The 22,213-nt window shown below is 49.0% G+C and overlaps 1 protein-coding gene across 1 annotated transcript in view; it reads right to left on the minus strand.

The window, feature by feature from the left end:
* Positions 1 to 230: 230 nt before the first annotated feature.
* Positions 231 to 22,213, minus strand: part of LOC141171965 (alpha-tectorin-like) — a 29,721-nt gene continuing 7,738 nt past the window's right edge. Inside the window, exons 2-8 of the mRNA XM_073655700.1 lie at positions 5,855 to 5,913; positions 5,701 to 5,739; positions 5,458 to 5,588; positions 2,191 to 2,469; positions 1,921 to 2,058; positions 1,393 to 1,546; positions 231 to 787 (exon numbers count right to left, since the gene is read on the minus strand). Coding sequence (XP_073511801.1) covers positions 615 to 787; positions 1,393 to 1,546; positions 1,921 to 2,058; positions 2,191 to 2,469; positions 5,458 to 5,588; positions 5,701 to 5,739; positions 5,855 to 5,913 — 973 coding nt within the window. The 3' untranslated portion in view covers positions 231 to 614. The remainder of the gene's footprint in view (positions 788 to 1,392; positions 1,547 to 1,920; positions 2,059 to 2,190; positions 2,470 to 5,457; positions 5,589 to 5,700; positions 5,740 to 5,854; positions 5,914 to 22,213) is intronic.

Here is a 22,213-nt window from a genome sequence, read left to right on the forward strand (position 1 = left end):
CCTTGTTCTTGCTCAAATTTTTGGTCAAGTTGTTGGAGCTCTTTCTTTAAACTCAGTAAGTTGAAGATGCTCCCAATGTCCCACCTCGAAATCTCCAACTTCTTGTCCAAAAACTTGAGCAGGACGTACGATGACAGTAGAATTGATCAACATCTCCTTTGTCTCCTCCTTGTAAATTCCAAATAAGTTCAATATGGGTACCGAGAAGAAACAATAACCGCAGAGAAGACAAGAGCTGAGCGATTTATTTTAATGTCAGATGAAAAGGAAAAAATGGAGAATAAGTGGGAAAAACTGCTGTGAATCGTTATATTGGAGAGGAATTGAGAGACTGCATTGACAACCTTCTAACTTTCAATGGGTTTGGAGGCCAGAAGAAGACACTATGGAAGTTATGAAAGAAGACAAGTCAAGGACTTCAATCATGCAAGGTCATACATCATGGACTTTGGACATTTGCAAAATACGATGGTGGAAAGTAATATGATAGATTTGTTTTATCTGTTCTATCCAAATAATATTGTGTAATAAAGCTGAAAGACTTAGAGAAGGCGGCGAGAGTGAGAAGCAGGACCAAGGCTCCGAGACCCATCACATGATCTTCAGGTGGAGACCTAGCAGTTTTCCTCGTCTATTTGGCACAGGTAGTACTGATCTGATGGCACACAGACAAAACCTTCATTGCACTTCTTGTCTATGCACAGCACTTCCCCGCTGTGCCTACAGGTACAATGAGTGGTACAACCTTCATCGATCCAAACGGTTTGTCCATGACTTAGGAAACTACCTGGAGATTGAAGAAGAAAAGAGAGCTGAGACATTAGCTCTATAAACATTATAATTATAGTTAGTTTCTACTTTCTGTTTCGCGTTCTTCCACGGAAATCGATACAGTCAGCTTGGGTATTGCCGTTGACCCATTATTCACCAAAAACGTGGACTATTTAGGTTGGACTGGGCGTTAGGGAAGACTTTTTGTCCCAATAAGTGCCTAGAATAAATCAGCTAGGGTTTTTTTTTTCTATTGTAGGCATCAATGACCTATTTCTAATATCAATGATAGTCCAACGACTGGAAACTCAACCAACCCAAAGAACAAAGGAGTAAAGTAGCAAGACATCCGTCAGTCTCTCTGCTGTCACACAAAAGTAGGGCTGTATTGGGTCATAAGTGGTGCTAAGTGAAGAAAAAGCCATTGGGGTCACTCTATATTGTGTGGAGCTGCATAGACGTTGTCTTAAAACCAAGTCTGGACCTCCAATGGTCAAAATTGGTGGAATATCCTAGCAATATGTGTGCACTTTAACAGTTTTAAGTAGAAGCAGCCCACATGGTAGACCACCACTCTGGTGATGAGTAACTCCATATTTATGATTAGAGGTGGACACGTACGTTTATATTGACAGCCACCAAGTGCTACGAACTTGTCCACTCGGAAGAGCCAGACCCCGGGAACGCCAACATTACTGGAAGACTTAATATTGATTATATGTTCTGTTCTGGAAAAGGGAATGTTGAAGTATTCGTTACCGGTGTTAAACCCAGCCTGTTACAAGAAAAAAAAATTGGTGTTACATGATTATTGGTCTACAATCAGAGGGTCAAAATAGCCCCCATGAATTATGCATCCATTGTATAAGTATTGAGTCATGGTGGTAACAGTCTGGTTTCTATAATGTAACATTTATTGGCCTTTGATTCCATGACCCCTTTTTTCCGCGCCACCAAATACCGTACATGTCTGATTCCATAAATGTGATTCCCCCTTTACGAATGTCAAAATTATTTTGGGAAAATCCAAGAAAGTGAAATTTACATTTCTTTAATTTGCATTTTTTTTTGGAGAAACCATCAATTTGTCATGTGTCCTACTGGAATTTTTCAGCTATTTGTTGCCTTTAGAGAACTTCTTATACATACCTGGGCAGGGGTGCCTCCAAGACCGGTCTTAGGGTCTCCACCGCTGGCCGTGCCGGTTGTCCACTGAATATCGTGGTAAATAAACATGACAGTGGAATAAAGACCATCAGCGGCGAGGATGACCTGGAAGGTGTTCGTCTGGTAAGGGGAATTAGAGGAGAGCATCAGTTAGATTGTTGGGCGTCATCAGATGACTTTGATCTTGGAGGAAATATCTCTTGATCTGAAATATTTGCTCTCTCGCTCAATCTCAATCTTTGGGCCCCTCACCTTGTTGGATTCAGTTCCATGATACGCCACGGCATCCCAGGTAGCGATGAACGCCCACTCTGCATGAAAGTACTTCATTTTTGACATTTTGTTTATGTCATCGGATAAGCGACTCAACAGTTCTTCATCCGTCGTCTGCCTGTAATATATCAAACCTCCGCATTCATTGTCAACGTCTCCCCAATAGGGACAGATCATATAGAGATCAGGAATGGGGAACGCGTCGGGGGTGTATTCAGTCACCGGAGTATTAAATGAGATCGCTCCATTGTTGTTCACCTGCCAGCAAAAGAAATGACAATTAGCAATGAGATGACGATGAACGATCACAGTAAAAAGGGTCATATATAGAGTGTCCATATTAACAGTGCCAGACACTGAGTGCACCCATGTATTCTGCCATCCAATCAGTGACCCTATTATCAGTGCCAGACAATAAGTGCACCCATGTATTCTGCCATCCAATCAGTGACCCTATTATCAGTGCCAAACAATGAGTGCACCCATGTATTCTGCCATCCAAACAGTGTCCCTATTAACAGTGCCAAACACTGAGTGCACCCATGTATTCTGCCATCCAATCAGTGTCCCTATTATCAGTGCCAAACAATGAGTGCACCCATGTATTCTGCCATCCAATCAGTGACCCTATTATCAGTGCCAAACAATGAGTGCACCCATGTATTCTGCCATCCAATCAGTGACCCTATTATCAGTGCCAGACACTGAGTGCACCCATGTATTCTGCCATCCAATCAGTGTCCCTATTATCAGTGCCAGACACTGACTGCACCCATGTATTCTGCCATCCAATCAGTGTCCCTATTATCAGTGCCAAACAATGAGTGCACCCATGTATTCTGCCATCCAATCAGTGACCCTATTATCAGTGCCAGACACTGAGTGCACCCATGTATTCTGCCATCCAAACAGTGTCCCTATTAACAGTGCCAAACACTGAGTGCACCCATGTATTCTGCCATCCAATCAGTGTCCCTATTATCAGTGCCAAACAATGAGTGCACCCATGTATTCTGCCATCCAATCAGTGACCCTATTATCAGTGCCAAACAATGAGTGCACCCATGTATTCTGCCATCCAATCAGTGACCCTATTATCAGTGCCAGACACTGAGTGCACCCATGTATTCTGCCATCCAATCAGTGTCCCTATTATCAGTGCCAGACACTGACTGCACCCATGTATTCTGCCATCCAATCAGTGTCCCTATTATCAGTGCCAAACAATGAGTGCACCCATGTATTCTGCCATCCAATCAGTGACCCTATTATCAGTGCCAGACACTGACTGCACCCATGTATTCTGCCATCCAATCAGTGACCCTATTATCAGTGCCAAACAATGAGTGCACCCATGTATTCTGCCATCCAATCAGTGTCCCTATTATCAGTGCGAAACAATGAGTGCACCCATGTATTCTGCCATCCAATCAGTGACCCTATTATCAGTGCCAGACAATAAGTGCACCCATGTATTCTGCCATCCAATCAGTGACCCTATTATCAGTGCCAGACACTGTGTGCACCCATGTATTCTGCCATCCAATCAGTGTCCCTATTATCAGTGCCAGACAATGAGTGCACCCATGTATTCTGCCATCCAATCAGTGAAGTGACCCTATTATCAGTGCCAGACACTGAGTGCACCCATGTATTCTGCCATCCAATCAGTGACCCTATTATCAGTGCCAGACAATAAGTGCACCCATGTATTCTGCCATCCAATCAGTGACCCTATTATCAGTGCCAGACACTGTGTGCACCCATGTATTCTGCCATCCAATCAGTGACCCTATTATCAGTGCTAGACACTGAGTGCACCCATGTATTCTGCCATCCAATCAGTGTCCCTATTATTAGTGTCAGACACTGAGTGCACCCATGTATTCTGCCATCCAATCAGTGTCCCTATTTTCAGTGCCAGACAATAAGTGCACCCATGTATTCTGCCATCCAATCAGTGTCCCTATTATCAGTGCCAGACACTGAGTGCACCCATGTATTCTGCCATCCAATCAGTGACCCTATTATCAGTGCTAGACACTGAGTGCACCCATGTATTCTGCCATGCAATCAGTGTCCCTATTAACAGTGCCAAACACTGAGTGCACCCATGTATTCTGCCATGCAATCAGTGTCCCTATTAACAGTGCCAAACACTGAGTGCACCCATGTATTCTGCCATCCAATCAGTGTCCCTATTTTCAGTGCCAGACAATAAGTGCACCCATGTATTCTGCCATCCAATCAGTGTCCCTATTATCAGTGCCAGACAATGAGTGCACCCATGTATTCTGCCATCCAATCAGTGTCCCTATTATCAGTGCCAGCCACTGAGTGCACCCATGTATTCTGCCATCCAATCAGTGACCCTATTATCAGTGCCAGATAATAAGTGCACCCATGTATTCTGCCATCCAATCAGTGACCCTATTATCAGTGCCAGACACTGAGTGCACCCATGTATTCTGCCATCCAATCAGTGACCCTATTATCAGTGCCAGACAATAAGTGCACCCATGTATTCTGCCATCCAATCAGTGTCCCTATTATCAGTGCCAGACACTGAGTGCACCCATGTATTCTGCCATCCAATCAGTGTCCCTATTTTCAGTGCCAGACAATAAGTGCACCCATGTATTCTGCCATCCAATCAGTGTCCCTATTATCAGTGCCAGACAATGAGTGCACCCATGTATTCTGCCATCCAATCAGTGTCCCTATTATCAGTGCCAGACACTGACTGCACCCATGTATTCTGCCATCCAATCAGTGACCCTATTATCAGTGCTAGACAATAAGTGCACCCATGTATTCTGCCATCCAATCAGTGACCCTATTATCAGTGCCAGACACTGAGTGCACCCATGTATTCTGCCATCCAATCAGTGACCCTATTATCAGTGCCAGACACTGAGTGCACCCATGTATTCTGCCATCCAATCAGTGACCCTATTATCAGTGCCAGACACTGAGTGCACCCATGTATTCTGCCATCCAAACAGTGTCCCTATTAACAGTGCCAAACACTGAGTGCACCCATGTATTCTGCCATCCAAACAGTGTCCCTATTATCAGTTTCCCCATAACCAGTACTTGTCAGAAAGTGCTTCTATAAAGACTGGTATCAAGAACTAATGAAAGTATCTTTCTGTACCTGACTGCAGTAATGTGTTGGTGTTATTTGTCGCTCCCCTATAAATCCCAGTTATCTAAATGAGGGGCTGCAGGTGGTGGGGGACTCACGTAAAGACGCCTGTGGATTTCCTCAAAGAAGGTGAATGAATGTGTCAGGAAGATTTCATCGGTGCCGCCGTCATCCTCAATATCGGTGAACAGGTCGTTGTGAGCCGGCCCATAGGGATAAAGGAGCGAGCCTGGGGGGACAGAGACAGCGCCAATGGGCGAAGGGTCCCAAATTTACACCTGACGTCGTGTTATCTGAAGCCCGCCGGATAAATAGGCCCCCAGGCTCTGATAATACGGTACCTGGTTCTTTATATGCCATGGAGAGAGCTGATGGCAGCGCTGGAAAACAAGTGTGAACAGCGTTATTAGTACGTGGGAATATGAAAGTCATTTATTATTCTCTGTTGTCAGCCAGTTCATTTTTGGGTCACTGGCCCTTTAAGCGTTCACTTACCAAGGAGCAGGACCACTAAACAGTTCCAGGATCCCATGATTGTACTTGTTCTTTCCCCACTGAAACACAGGATGATGAGAGTGGTTGGTGGACAATGAACACCAGTGATTAACCCTGCAGCGACGGACGATAACCGTATAATGGGCAGTAATACAGAATAAAGGACCGTAAGCCGCAGTCACTAAAGCTGCCGCATTACTGCACAGTGTGAACCAGGAGCAGATGACGCGCCCCTGGGCCTGTGTCGCGCTGCGCTGCGCACGCGGGAGCTTACCCGGAGCCGGATCTGTGGAGGGTTGTAGTCTCGTGGCGGTGACCCGGTCCGTGCCCAGGGAGTCAAACTAGACGGCAGTCTATTAGTAGTAAATGGTTGATGACTACGCCACCCGTTAAGTGCAGCCAGGGGGCTGCTGCTGCAGGGCAGACCGCTGAGGCCGATGGTGGGATTGTGCAGCGTAATAGTATAACCCCCAACGGGAGGGGTATGGCCTCAGGGCAGCCGACGTGGAGGATGGGGGTAGCAGGAACCACTCAGAGACGGTACGGTGTAGTTCAGGGTCTTTACTGGTAACAACAAAAGACCCTCCCGGAGTACTTGCTAGCGAACGGGGCCTGGTCAGTCCTTGAGCAGATGGGATCTCCCCTGGCCAGGCGTAGTTGTAGGCCTCCCAAACTGACTGTACTCTTCTGGCTACCTTGCTAGAAGCTGATGTAAGTAGCCCACGTCCCTGAGTGTACCGTGTGGTGCTCACCCGTATGGCCGGTGACTCGGGGCCTTCTAATGGCTTCCGCTCCACGATGGCGGTGCTGGTCCCACGCGTGTGACCGTGCCTTCGGGCTTCTGGGCCAGAGGACCTGAAATCCCCTGCCTGACGGATTCTGCTGCTGGGTAGGAATTAGTCCCCACAGCCTCGGACTCCGGGTCCGGTAAAAAGTCTTCTTAGTCAGGGCGAACTCTGCAGCTGCCAGCCCCTGACTCCTTGTAACTGCTGTTTCTTCCTATGCTGTCTCTACTTCTTCTCTTCTTCTACTCACTCACCCTGCCTCAGCCCCAGGTTTATATAGGGGAAGTTCTTCCCCTCCCAAGACTGGGCAGGAGGTGTGGCATGCACAGGATCCCTGACCAAAGGACCTCCCACCTGCTCTCAGACATAACATTACGTTACTGTGGCAACCAGACCCCTGGGGTGTCACATTCCCCCCTAGTAAAATTTAGTACTCCGGGACTAAACACATTTAGAAAAACATAACAAGGTAAAAACATTAATAATATAATAAGAAAACATAATAAGATGGTTACGGCGTGTCCGCAACCGGGTGCAGTCTCTGGAGAAAGCAAGGTGTCCATTTCACCAACATAGGGAGACGTAACCAGGTAGGGGTCTGTTCTACCCCGAGTCCTTGACAGTCTTTAGTCCATCCTGGGTTACGCTCCAACTATGTACAAGGATTCCCGGTAAATCCACCAAGGATTCCTAAAAACAACTAGAAACACAAAATTACACACAAGCAACTATAGACAGGTAAACATATAAAATAGCTTAAACATTTAGATCCTCCAACGTGCGGGTAACTGGCCTCTAGTGGCCCTAGTGGACCTACGGAGCTGACTGTCTGGCCCTGAACTACAGGGTGTAGGAGCTGTCAAGGGTAAACTGGGCAGCTGTCTACCGGCTCTTTGTCTCACTAGGGGTACGGCAGGCTCACTATAAGCAGAGGGTTGATTCTCCTGTTCTGCTTGTGTGGAGTCTTCTGCCTCCTGGTCCGGCTGTTCTTCCAGCTCTACCCGTTGCTCCGTAGGTTCTTGGGATGATGGTTGGAGGAAGGTGAGTACGGGTACCACAACTGCACCATTGACTTGAGTCCAAGACTGAGGGAAGTCCCCGAGCACGGTACTAACCATATCTTCCCTTTCTTCCACGGGTCGAAGGTCTTCTTGTTCCTCTTCAGGGTTCCTCAGTTGTTCGGGACACTTCTTCAGGTGGTCCCGGGATACAATGGCTGTGGTTTCCCCTCCGTCTTTACTGATGGTACAGACCTTCGGGTTCTCGTGGCTTGAGGGCAGTACGGTGTACGGGTCCTTCTCCCACTGGTCGTCTAACTTGTGGAGCCGTCTCTTCCTCTTCAAGACCTGCTCTCCGGGTACCAGGGGAACAGCGGGAGCATACTGGTTGTATGTCTTCTCTTGTCTTTCCCTAGCCTGACAGAGACTTCGCTCCACGCTCTCCTGTACTCTCCGGTACTGCTGCTGCCTCTCTGTGTCCCAGTCTGTTTCTGGTGAAGTGTCCTCGGGTGTCAGGACTCCCATTTCCAGGTCAACAGGTAACTTACCAGGTCTTGCCCTCATTAGGTAAGCCGGGGTACAGTTGGTGGAACCTACCGGGATGTGGTTGTATAGGTCCACCAGATCGGGCAACTTCTCAGGCCACAGACTGCGTTCTTCCAGGGGCAATGTTTTTAGAAGATCCATTACCACCTGGTTCATTTTTTCACAAAGTCCATTAGTTTGCGGATGGTAGGGTGTCGTCCTTATCTTCCGGCAGCCATACAGATTGCAGAATTCCTGGAAGACCTCCGCTTCAAAGGCAGGTCCCTGGTCCGTCAACACTTGGTCCGGGTACCCGTGTGGACGGCAGAAGTGCTGCTGGAAGGCTCTAGCTGCTGTTTGAGCCGTTAAGTCCTTGACGGGGACGACAACCAAGAACCGAGAGTAATGATCCACGATGGTTAACGCGTAGACGTAGCCACTTCTGCTTGGGGTCAGTTTTACATGATCCAAGGCTACCAGTTCCAACGGTTGCCGGGTGACGATGGACTGCAGGGGAGTCTTCTGGCTGGCCCGGTCCTTCCTTCTCAGATTGCACGGGCCACAGTCTCTGCACCACTTCTCGATGGTTCCCCTCATGCCTACCCAGTGGAACCGCTCGCGCAGCAGGAACCCCGGCTTTTTCCACCCGAAGTGTCCAGCTCCGTCGTGGTATGCCTCCATCATCATGGCTGCGTCTCTTCGTGGCACCACTACTTGCCAGAGTAGCTCATGCGTCCGGGAGTTGACCATTCTGCGGCACAACTTCCCCTTGTAAAGGAATAGTCGACTCTTCTCCGCCCATAGTTGTTTGGCTTCCTCCGGAGCGTCTGGTTCAAGGCGAGCCTCCGGCCGAGTCAGCATCTCCTTCACCAGTCGGACGGCAGGGTCGCTGTCTTGCGTTTCCGCCCAGTTGTAGTGGGGTAAGGGGTTCAACGTAGCAGCCTGCTTACTCCTTACCCGGTGGGAATACTGGATAGTCCCATGACGGTGGAACGCAGGGAGTTCAACTTCTTCCAGTCCCTCCGGATCTTCTCCTTCGTCCGGCAGGTTGGGCATCCTGGACAGGGCGTCCGCGTTAGTATTGGAGCGTCCTGCCCGGTATTTGATTGTGAACTCGTAGTTGGACAGACGGGCCATCCACCTCTGCTCCAGGGCACCGAGTCTTGCCGTGTCCAGGTGTGTCAACGGGTTGTTATCCGTGTATACGGTGAACCGGGAAGAAGCAAGGTAATGCTTAAAGCGCTCGGTGACTGCCCATACCACGGCCAGGAACTCTAGCTTAAATGAGCTGTAATTCTCGGGGTTCCTTTCGGTGGGTCGCAGTTTTCGGCTGGCATAGGCGATTACTCGTTCTTTCCCCTGCTGAATCTGGGACAGTACGGCTCCTAGCCCGATGTTACTGGCGTCGGTGTAGAGGATGAAGGGCTGGCTATAGTCCGGGTACGCCAAGATTTCATCCCCCGTGAGGGCCATCTTCAGCTGGCGGAAGGACTCTTCTTCTAGCTCTTCCCATTTGAAGGGCGGCTTCTGGTTCTTGGCCTTCCGGGACTGGCCTATCAGGAGGTCCTGCATAGGCGCTGCCTTTTTGGTGAAACCGGGAATAAACCTTCGGTAGTAGCCTACCAACCCTAGGAACTGCCGCACTTCTTTTACGCTGGAGGGGCTTGACCATCCCTTAATTGCGGTGATCTTATCGGGGTCGGGAGCCACTCCGTCAGCGATCACCACGTGTCCCAGGTATTGCACCTTTGGTTTCAGGAGGTGACACTTGGAGGGTTTCACCTTTAGGCCGTAACTCGCCAGAGCTTCGAACACCTCCGCCAGGTGTTTCAGGTGGTCCTCATAAGTTTTGGAGTATACGATGACATCGTCCAGGTACAACAGGACCGTCTCGAAGTTTCTGTGGCCCAGACAGCACTCCATTAATCGTTGGAAGGTTCCTGGGGCATTGCAGAGTCCGAACGGCATGCAGGTGAACTCGCTAAGTCCCATCGGGGTGGTGAATGCGGTCTTCTCCCGGTCCGCCTCTGCTACAGGAACCTGCCAGTACCCGCTAGTGAGATCCAAGGTAGAGAAGAAGTTAGCAGATCTTAAAGCAGCCAATGACTCCTCTATCCTTGGCAAGGGGTACGCATCCTTGTGTGTGATACGGTTGATTTTCCGGTAATCTACACACATCCTCATGGTGTTGTCTTTCTTTTTGACTAAAACTAGTGGGGCTGCCCAGGGGCTACAGCTATCCCGGATTACCCCAGCCTCCTTCATGTCTCTAAGCATCCCCTTGGCGTGTTGGTAATGTGCAGGGGGTACGGGTCGATACCTCTCTTTTATGGGAGGATGATCTCCCGTGGGGATGCGGTGTTCTACCCCCTTGACTCGCCCGAAGTCTAACGGGTGTTTACTAAACACTCTCTCATACTCTTGAACCACCCGATAGACTCCTTGTTTCTGGTGTGAGGGAGTGGAGTCAGTACCCAGATGTAGTTGCTGACACCAGTCCTCCATGTCTTTCTTAGAGCCGTTACCTTCCTCCGGGTGAGATGGAGGCAAGGGTTCCACAGATTGTATAGAATTTTGATTAGTGGTATATAATTTGGCTAGCGTGGCATACCGGGGCAGATACACTTCCCTCTCCCCGATATTTATTATGCGAACGGGCACCCTCCCATGGCGTACATTGACCACCCCCCGTGCTGTCAAAATGGTGGGCCTACTGTCTGAGTAAACTGGTTCTACCATTGCCTGGTAATCTCTACCTCTCAGACCAATAGCTGCCCGGCACCAAATCATCATTTCACTTTTTGGGGGCATGGCAATAGGAAAAGGGTCACACATTCTTACGCTACCAATCTCACCGCCGGAGAGTTCCACTTGTTGCCGTTGCATCAGTGCCCGGATCTCTTTCTGGAGCACCCGCTGCTCGCCGGAGCTGGCATTCTTGGCAACCTGCTGTAAAAGGAAAATCACCTCTGCAAGACAATTTTCAATTACATTAGTTCCTAGAGTTATTTTTGGGTGACTCTCATGTTTATCAATATCTACAATGATCAGTCCCTGTGCGGCCAGTTCGACTCTACCAATTTTGATGGTCACCTCTTTAAATCCGATCTGTGGCACGGGCTGACCATTGCTGGCGATGATACTCAGGTCGTCGTCAGGGTAGCGGGTAATATCCGAGTCATTCCAGTACTGCTTGAAGAGCACGTACGGGATGGTGGTGACCTGTGACCCGGTGTCCAATAGGGCACTCATGGGAATGCCATCCAGTACCACAGGCAAGACCGGACGTCCTCCCACATATCTGTCGCGCCAGTTCGATGGGCCTGGTGATCTTTTTCCTGGGGGTTGGCCCTCTACCCCAGGTTGTGCCCGTTTAAAGAACAGTACCTTTCCATATGTCCGGGTTGATTGCAGCGGCGGCAGATGGGTCGTCCGTCCTCGCTGTATCGGTCACTGGGTCTTCCTCTGGCCGGTGGGGTCCTCCTTGGTCGACGCCACGGGATGTCCTCCGGTCCGGATGCCAGCTGGATCTTCCCTGGGGTGGAAACCTGTAAAGACTGCACAGTTCGGGTTAGCGCAGCAACGCTCTTAGCTAGCTCTTGGACCTGATGGTGTAGGTCTGGAGCCGGGTCATTGTCCAAAGCCTGCGCATCAGCTCCCACAGGCCCTGCCGACAAGGGCGCCGCCCCCTGGTGGTAAGTGATAGCTGGGCGCCTGTGGGTCACAACGCCACCCGGTGCCGGTTCTCGGAGCACCCGGATAGCTCTGTCCTTGAACTGTGCAAAGTCCAGATGGGGATCCTGTAAGGCCATTGCCCGCAACTGGGTTCGGTGGGCATTGCAATATAAACCCTCTATAAATTGTTCAGTCAACAGCCTGTCCTCGTTTCCCACCCCATCAGGGTCGGTCTGCTTTATGGCCCTCAGGGCCTCTTGTAGGTTTAGTGCATACTCCCTTATACTCTCATGCGCTCGCTGCTTGCACCCGTAGAATCTAAGCTTGATCTCGGCTGAGGTGCGGGTATCAAAGGTGTCCCTCAGCCGGGTTAGTATCTCTGCGACAGTCCTCCTCCCAGGTGGCCAAGATTTTACTTCCCTTTTGGCTGCCCCGGTTAGTTGGGCCACCAGGATGCTCACTTTTTGCTCTTCTGTGAGGGGGTACACCTGGAAGAGGCTATCCAGCTTTTCTCTAAAGTCATGCAGGGTATGTGACTCCCCTGAGTACTGGGGTAGCCAAGCTGCTCCCGGGATATATGGCATGGTGAAGGGCATAACTGTAGCAGCGGTAGCGCTGGCGGGGGTTGAGGCAGTGAAGCTCTCCTCCGTATCCGACATCTTCCTCCCCCCTAGTGGACCGTGGCCTACCTTGCGATGATCCTGTTCCGTAGGCCGCGGCTCCGCAGTGGATCGTCAGGGTTGAGGACCTTCCGTCGCGCTCCGGTGACGTCGGCGTCTGCTGGGCTCCTTCCAGGACCTTACGCAACGTCCGGACGTGAGGCGGGGCTTCAGTTCTCGCGCGCTTTCGGAGTCCACGCCCCTCTTCTTCCCGCGCGGCGTCCTCAAGATGGCGTCCAATGGCGGGAAAACTCCACGGATGGCGGGAAGAAGGCTGAAGATGGCGCCGGATGGCGGAAATCTTCACCGATGGCGGGAAGAAGGCTGAAGATGGCGCCGGATGGCGGGAATCTTCACCACTGGTAAGTTTGAAAAGTCTCTTTTTCAGGCACGCAGTACCCGGTGGTTGCGGGCACGAAATCCTGCCGACTACGCCAAAGTTGACGCGCCCCTGGGCCTGTGTCGCGCTGCGTTGCGCCGACGGGAGCTTACCCGGAGCCGGATCTGTTGAGGGTTGTAGTCTCGTGGCGGTGACCCGGTCCGTGCCCAGGGAGTCAAACTGGACGGCAGTCTGTTAGTAGTAAATGGTTGATGACTACGCCACCCGTTGAGTGCAGCCAGGGGGCTGCTGCTGCAGGGCAGACCGCTGAGGCCGATGGCGGGATTGTGCAGCGGGATAGTATAACCCCCAACGGGAGGGGTATGGCCTCAGGGCAGCCGACGTGGATGATGGGGGTAACAGGAACCACTCAGAGACGGTGCGGTGTAGTTCAGGGTCTTTACTGGTAACAACGATAGACCCTCCCGGAGTACTTGCTAGCGAACGGGGCCTGGTCAGTCCTTGAGCAGATGGGATCTCCCCTGGCCAGGCGGAGTTGTAGGCCTCCCAAACTGACTGTACTCTTCTGGCTACCTTGCTAGAAGCTGATGTAAGTAGCCCACGTCCCTGAGTGTACCGTGTGGTGCTCACCCGTATGGCCGGTGACTCGGGGCCTTCTAATGGCTTCCGCTCCACGATGGCGGTGCTGGTCCCACGCGTGTGACCGTGCCTTCGGGCTTCTGGGCCAGAGGACCTGAAATCCCCTGCCTGACGGATTCTGCTGCTGGGTAGGAATTAGTCCCCACAGCCTCGGACTCCGGGTCCGGTAAAAAGTCTTCTTAGTCAGGGCGAACTCTGCAGCTGCCAGCCCCTGACTCCTTGTGACTGCTGTTTCTTCCTATGCTGTCTCTACTTCTTCTCTTCTTCTACTCACTCACCCTGCCTCAGCCCAGGGTTTATATAGGGGAAGTTCTTCCCCTCCCAAGACTGGGCAGGAGGTGTGGCATGCACAGGATCCCTGACCAAAGGACCTCCCACCTGCTCTCAGACATAACATTACGTTACTGTGGCAACCAGACCCCTGGGGTGTCACACAGACAGTCCCAGAAAGGATATATATATATATATATATATATATATATATATATACACACACACATACCACCACTGCGGCTCCTGCGGGATGATACACGAGGGGCATCTATATCTGATTACACCATCGACTGCTCTGTGCCAGAAACAAGACACAGAACACATTCACCTCATCATGTGCCCAACCAGCCAGGAATCTGACCTACCCCAAGTATATAACAAGGAGGGGGCAGGAAAAGCTCAGCAAAATATCACTAGTGTATCTAATCCTATCCTGTGTGATACTGTCTGCTGAGCCGTGTATCTAATCCTATCCTGTGTGATACTGTCTGCTGAGATGTGTATCTAATCCTATCCTGTGTGATACCGTCTGCTGAGCAGTGTATCTAATCCTATCCTGTGTGATACTGTCTGCTGAGCTGTGTATCTAATCCTCTCCTGTGTGATACTGACTGCTGAGCTGTGTATCTAATCTTCTCCTGTGTGATGCTGTCTGCTGAGCTGTGTATCTAATCCTACCCTGTGTGATACTGCCTGCTGAGCCGTGTATCTAATCCTATCCTGTGTGATACTGTCTGCTGAGCGGTGTATCTAATCCTATCCTGTGTAATACTGTCTGCTGAGCTGTGTATCTAATCCTATCCTGTGTGATACTGCCTGCTGAGCTATGTATCTAATCCTATCCTGTGTGATACTGTCTGCTGAGCTTTCTATCTAATCCTATCCTGCGTGATACTGTCTGCTGAGCCGTGTATCTAATCCTATCCTGTGTGATACTGTCTGCTGAGCCGTGTATCTAATCCTCTCCTGTGTGATACTGTCTGCTGAGCTGTGTATCTAATCATATCCTGTGTGATACTGTCTGCTGAGCCGTGTATCTAATCCTATCCTGTGTGATACTGTCTGCTGAGCTGTGTATCTAATCATATCCTGTGTGATACTGTCTGCTGAGCCGTGTATCTAATCCTATCCTGTGTGATACTGTCTGCTGAGCTGTGTATCTAATCCTATCCTGTGTGATACTGTCTGCTGAGCCGTGTATCTAATCCTATCCTGTGTGATACTGCCTGCTGAGCCCTGTATCTAATCCTCTCCTGTGTGATACTGTCTGCTGAGCCGTGTATCTAATCCTCTCCTGTGTGATACTGTCTGCTGAGCTGTGTATCTAATCCATTCCTGTGTGATCCTGTCTGCTGAGCCATGTATCTAATCCTGTCCTGTGTGATACTGTCTGCTGAGCCGTGTATCTAATCCTATCCAGTGTGATACTGTCTGCTGAGCTGTGTATCTAATCCTATCCTGTGTGATACTGTCTGCTGAGCCGTGTATCTAATCCTCTTCTGTGTGATACTGTCTGCTGAGCCGTGTATCTAATCCTCTCCTGTGTGATACTGTCTGCTGAGCTGTGTATCTAATCCATTCCTGTGTGATCCTGTCTGCTGAGCCATGTATCTAATCCTGTCCTGTGTGATACTGTCTGCTGAGCCGTGTATCTAATCCTATCCAGTGTGATACTGTCTGCTGAGCTGTGTATCTAATCCTATCCAGTGTGATACTGTCTGCTGAGCCGTGTATCTAATCCTCTCCTGTGTGATACTGTCTGCTGAGCCGTGTATCTAATTGTATCCAGTGTGATACTGTCTGCTGAGCTGTGTATCTAATCCTATCCTGTGTGATACTGTCTGCTGAGCTGTGTATCTAATCCTATCCTGTGTAATACTGTCTGCTGAGCCGTGTATCTAATCCTATCCTGTGTGATACTGTCTGCTGAGCTGTGTATCTAATCCTCTCATGTGTGATACTGTCTGCTGAGCTGTGTATCTAATCCTATCCTGTGCGATACTGTCTGCTGAGCTGTGCATCTAATCCTCTCATGTGTGATACTGTCTGCTGAGCTGTGTATCTAATCCTATCCTGTGTGATACTGTCTGCTGAGCCATGTATCTAATCATATCCTGTGTGATACTGTCTGCTGAGCCGTGTATCTAATCCTATCCTGTGTGATACTGTCTGCTGAGCTGTGTATCTAATCCTATCCTGTGTGATACTGTCTGCTGAGCTGTGTATCTAATCCTATCCTGTGTGATACTGTCTGCTGAGCCGTGTATCTAATCCTATCCTGTGTGATACTGCCTGCTGAGCCCTGTATCTAATCCTCTCCTGTGTGATACTGTCTGCTGAGCCGTGTATCTAATCCTATCCAGTGTGATACTGTCTGCTGAGCTGTGTATCTAATCCTATCCTGTGTGATACTGTCTGCTGAGCCGTGTATCTAATCCTCTCCTGTGTGATACTGTCTGCTGAGCCGTGTATCTAATCGTATCCTGTGTGATACTGTCTGCTGAGCCGTGTATCTAATCCTATCCTGTGTGATACTGTCTGCTGAGCTGTGTATCTAATCCTATCCAGTGTGATACTGTCTGCTGAGCTGTGTATCTAATCCTATCCTGTGTGATACTGTCTGCTGAGCCGTGTATCTAATCCTATCCTGTGTAATACTGTCTGCTGAGCTGTGTATCTAATCCTCTCCTGTGTGATACTGTCTGCTGAGCTGTGTATCTAATCCTATCCTGTGTGATACTGCCTGCTGAGCCCTGTATCTAATCCTCTCCTGTGTGATACTGTCTGCTGAGCCGTGTATCTAATCCTATCCTGTGTGATACTGTCTGCTGAGCCGTGTATCTAATCCTATCCTGTGTGATACTGTCTGCTGAGCTGTGTATCTAATCCTATCCTGTGTGATACTGCCTGCTGAGCCCTGAATCTAATCCTCTCCTGTGTGATACTGTCTACTGAGCCGTGTATCTAATCCTATCCTGTGTGATACTGTCTGCTGAGCCGTGTATCTAATCCTATCCTGTGTGATACTGTCTGCTGAGCTGTGTATCTAATCCTCTCCTGTGTGATACTGTCTGCTGAGCTGTGTATCTAATCCTATCCTGTGAGATACTGTCTGCTTAGTTGTGTATCTAATCCTATCCTGTGTGATACTGTTTGCTGAGCCGTGCATCTAATCCTATCCTGTGTGATACTGTCTGCTGAGCCCTGTATCTAATCCTCTCCTGTGTGATACTGTCTGCTGAGCTGTGTATCTAATCCTATCCTGTGTGATACTGTCTACTGAGCTGTGTATCTAATCCTCTCCTGTGTGATACTGTTTGCTGAGCCGTGTATCTAATCCTATCCTGTGTGATACTGTCTGCTGAGCCCTGTATCTAATCCTCTCCTGTGTGATACTGTCTGCTGAGCTGTGTATCTAATCCTATCCTGTGTGATACTGTCTGCTGAGCTGTATATCTAAACCTATCCTGTGTGATACTGTCTGCTGAGTTGCGTATCTAATCCTATTTTGTGTGATACTGTCAGCTGAGCCCTGTATCTAATCCCATCCTGTGTGATACTGTCTGCTGAGCCCTGTATCTAACCCTATCCTGTCTGATACTGTCTGCTGAGCCATGTATCTAATCCTATCCTGTGTGATACTGTCTGCTGAGCCGTGTATCTAATCCTATCCTGTGTGATACCATCTGCTCAGCTGTGTCTAATCCTATCCTGTATGATACTGCCTGCTGAGCTGTGTATCTAATCCTATCCTGTGTGATACTGTCTGCTGAGCCGTGTATCTAATCCTCTCCTGTGTGATAGTCTGCTGAGCTGTGTATCTAATCCTCTCCTGTGTGATACTGTCTGCTGAGCTGCGCATCTAATCCTCTCCTGTGTGATACTGTCTGCTGAGCCGTGTATCTAATCCTCTCCTGTGTGATACTGTCTGCTGAGCCGTGTATCTAATCCTCTCCTGTGTGATACTGTCTGCTGAGCTGTGTATCTAATCCTCTCCTGTGTGATACTGTCTGCTGAGCCGTGTATCTAATCCTCTCCTGTGTGATATTGTCTGCTGAGCTGCGTATCTAATCCTCTCCTGTGTGATACTGTCTGCTGAGCTGCGTATCTAATCCTCTCCTGTGTGATACTGTCTGCTGAGCCGTGTATCTAATCCTCTCCTGTGTGATACTGTCTGCTGAGCCGTGTATCTAATCCTATCCTGTGTGATACTGTCTGCTGAGCCGTGTATCTAATCCTCTCCTGTGTGATACTGTCTGCTGAGCCGCGTATCTAATCCTCTCCTTTGTGATACTGTCTGCTGAGCTGCGTATCTAATCCTCTCCTGTGTGATACTGTCTGCTGAGCCGTGTATCTAATCCTATCCTGTGTGATACTGCCTGCTGAGCCATGTATCTAATCCTATCCTGTGTGATACTGTCTGCTGAGCTGTGTGTCTAATCCTATCCTGTGTGATACTGTCTGCTGAGCCGTGTATCTAAACCTCTCCTGTGTGATAGTCTGCTGAGCTGTGTATCTAATCCTCTCCTGTGTAATACTGTCTGCTGAGCTGCGTATCTAATCCTCTCCTGTGTGATACTGTCTGCTGAGCCGTGTATCTAATCCTCTCCTGTGTGATATTGTCTGCTGAGCTGCGTATCTAATCCTCTCCTGTGTTATATTGTCTGCTGAGCCGTGTATCTAATCCTATCCTGTGTGATACTGTCTTCTGAGCCGTGTATCTAATCCTCTCCTGTGTGATACTGTCTGCTGAGCCGTGTATCTAATCCTATCCTGTGTGATACTGTCTGCTGAGCCTTGTATCTAATCCTCTCCTGTGTGGTACCGACTGCTGAGCTGTGTAGCTAATCCTCTCCTGTGTGATACTGTCTGCTGAGCCGTGTATCTAATCCTATCCTGTGTGATACTGTCTGCTGAGCCGTGTATCTAATCCTCTCCTGGGTGATACTGTCTGCTGAGCCGTGTATCTAATCCTCTCCTGTGTGATACTGTCTGCTGAGTTGCGTATCTAATCCTATTTTGTGTGATACTGTCAGCTGAGCCCTGTATCTAATCCCATCCTGTGTGATACTGTCTGCTGAGCCCTGTATCTAACCCTATCCTGTGTGATACTGCCTGCTGAGCCATGTATCTAATCCTATCCTGTGTGATACTGTCTGCTGAGCTGTGTGTCTAATCCTATCCTGTGTGATACTGTCTGCTGAGCCGTGTATCTAATCCTCTCCTGTGTGATAGTCTGCTGAGCTGTGTATCTAATCCTCTCCTGTGTGATACTGTCTGCTGAGCTGCGTATCTAATCCTCTCCTGTATGATACTGTCTGCTGAGCAGTGTATCTAATCCTCTCCTGTGTGATATTGTCTGCTGAACTGCGTATCTAATCCTCTCCTGTGTGATACCGTCTGCTGAGCTATGTATCTAATCCTCTCCTGTGTGATATTGTCTGCTGAGCTGCGTATCTAATCCTCTCCTGTGTGATACCGTCTCCTGAGCCATGTATCTAATCCTCTCCTGTGTGATACTGTCTGCTGAGCTGTGTATCTAATCCTCTCCTGTGTGATACTGTCTGCTGAGCCGTGTATCTAATCCTCTCCTGTGTGATATTGTCTGCTGAGCCGTGTATCTAATCCCATCCTTTGTGATACTGTCTGCTGAGCCGTGTATCTAATCCTCTCCTGTGAGATACTGTCTGCTGAGCTGCGTGTCTAATCCTCTCCTGTGTGATACTGTCTGCTGAGCCGTGTATCTAATCCTCTCCTGTGTGATACTGTCTGCTGAGTTGCTTATCTAATCCTATTTTGTGTGATACTGTCAGCTGAGCCCTGTATCTAATCCCATCCTGTGTGATACTGTCTGCTGAGCCCTGTATCTAACCCTATCCTGTGTGATACTGCCTGCTGAGCCATGTATCTAATCCTATCCTGTGTGATACTGTCTGCTGAGCTGTGTGTCTAATCCTATCCTGTGTGATACTGTCTGCTGAGCCGTGTATCTAATCCTCTCCTGTGTGATAGTCTGCTGAGCTGTGTATCTAATCCTCTCCTGTGTGATACTGTCTGCTGAGCTGCGTATCTAATTCTCTCCTGTGTGATACTGTCTGCTGAGCAGTGTATCTAATCCTCTCCTGTGTGATACTGTCTGCTGAACTGCGTATCTAATCCTCTCCTGTGTGATACCGTCTGCTGAGCTATGTATCTAATCCTCTCCTGTGTGATATTGTCTGCTGAGCTGCGTATCTAATCCTCTCTTGTGTGATACCGTCTGCTGAGCCATGTATCTAATCCTCTCCTGTGTGATACTGTCTGCTGAGCTGTGTATCTAATCCTCTCCTGTGTGATACTGTCTGCTGAGCCGTGTATCTAATCCTCTCCTGTGTGATATTGTCTGCTGAGCCGTGTATCTAATCCCATCCTTTGTGATACTGTCTGCTGAGCCGTGTATCTAATCCTCTCCTGTGAGATACTGTCTGCTGAGCTGCGTGTCTAATCCTCTCCTGTGTGATACTGTCTGCTGAGCCGTGTATCTAATCCTCTCCTGTGTGATACTGTCTGCTGAGCCGTGTATCTAATCCTATCCTGTGTGATACTGTCTGCTGAGCCGTGTATCTAATCCTCTCCTGTGTGATACTGTCTGCTGAGCCGTGTATCTAATCTTCTCCTGTGTGATACTGTCTGCTGAGCCGTGTATCTAATCTTCTCCTGTGTGATACTGTCTGCTGAGCCGTGTATCTAATCCTATCCTGTGTGATACTGTCTGCTGAGCCGTGTATCTAATCTTCTCCTGTGTGATACTGTCTGCTGAGCCGTGTATCTAATCCTCTCCTGTGTGATACTGTCTGCTGAGCCGTGTATCTAATCTTCTCCTGTGTGATACTGTCTGCTGAGCCGTGTATCTAATCCTATCCTGTGTGATACTGTCTGCTGAGCTGTGTATCTAATCCTATCCTGTGTGATACTGTCTGCTGAGCTATGTATCTAATCCTCTCCTGTGTGATACTGTCTGCTGAGCCGTGTATCTAATCCTATCCTGTGTGATACTGTCTGCTGAGCTGTGTATCTAATCCTCTCCTGTGTGATACTGTCTGCTGAGCTGTGTATCTAATCCTCTCCTGTGTGATACTGTATGCTGAGCCGTGTATCTAATCCTATCCTGTGTGATACTGTCTGCTGAGCCATGTATCTAATCCTCTCCTGTGTGATACTGTCTGCTGAGCCCTGTATCTAACCCTCTCCTGTGTGATACTGTCTGCTGAGCCGTGTATCTAATCCTCTCCTGTGTGATACTGTCTGCTGAGCCGTGAATCTAATCCTCTCCTGTGTGATACTGTCTGCTGAGCCATGTATCTAATCCTCTCCTGTGTGATACTGTCTGCTGAGCTGTGTATCTAATCCTATCCTGTGTGACACTGTCTGCTGAGCCGTGTATCTAATCCTATCCTGTGTGATACTGTCTGCTGAACCGTGTATCTAATCCTATCCTGTGTGATACTGTCTGCTGAGCTGTGTATCTAATCCCATCCTGTGTGATATTTTCTGCTGAGCTGTATCTAATCCTATCCTGTGTGACACTGTCTGCTGAGCTGCGTATCTAATCCTCTCCTGTGTGATACTGTCTGCTGAGCCGTGTATCTAATCCTATCCTGTGTGATACTGTCTGCTGAACCGTGTATCTAATCCTATCCTGTGTGATACTGTCTGCTGAGCTGTGTATCTAATCCCATCCTGTGTGATACTGCCTGCTGAGCCATGTATCTAATCCTATCCTGTGTGATACTGTCTGCTGAGCCGTGTATCTAATCCTCTCCTGTGTGATACTGTCTGCTGAGCCGTGTATCTAATCCTATCCTGTGTGATACTGTCTGCTGAGCTGTGTATCTAATCCTATCCTGTGTGATACTGTCTGCTGAGCCGTGTATCTAATCCTCTCCTGTGTGATACTGTCAGCTGAGCCGTGTATCTAATCCTCTCCTGTGTGATACTGTCTGCTGAGCTGTGTATCTAATCCTATCCTGTGTGATACTGTCTGCTGAGCCGTGTATCTAATCCTCTCCTGTGTGATACTGTCTGCTGAGCCGTGTATCTAATCCTATCCTGTGTGATACTGTCTGCTGAGCCGTGTATCTAATCCTCTCCTGTGTGATACTGTCTGCTGAGCCGTGTATCTAATCCTCTCCTGTGTGATACTGTCTGCTGAGCCGTGTATCTAATCCTCTCCTGTGTGGTACTGTCTGCTGAGCTGTGTATCTAATCCTCTCCTGTGTGATACTGTCTGCTGAGCTGTGTATCTAATCCTCTCCTGTGTGATACTGTCTGCTGAGCCGTGTATCTAATCCTATCCTGTGTGATACTGTCTGCTGAGCCATGTATCTAATCCTCTCCTGTGTGATACTGTCTGCTGAGCCCTGTATCTAACCCTCTCCTGTGTGATACTGTCTGCTGAGCCGTGTATCTAATCCTATCCTGTGTGA

Source organism: Phyllobates terribilis, unplaced genomic scaffold (genome assembly GCF_046119375.1).
Source record: "Phyllobates terribilis strain yellow unplaced genomic scaffold, ASM4611937v1 Scaffold_12__6_contigs__length_324123572, whole genome shotgun sequence".
NCBI lineage: Eukaryota > Metazoa > Chordata > Amphibia > Anura > Dendrobatidae > Phyllobates > Phyllobates terribilis.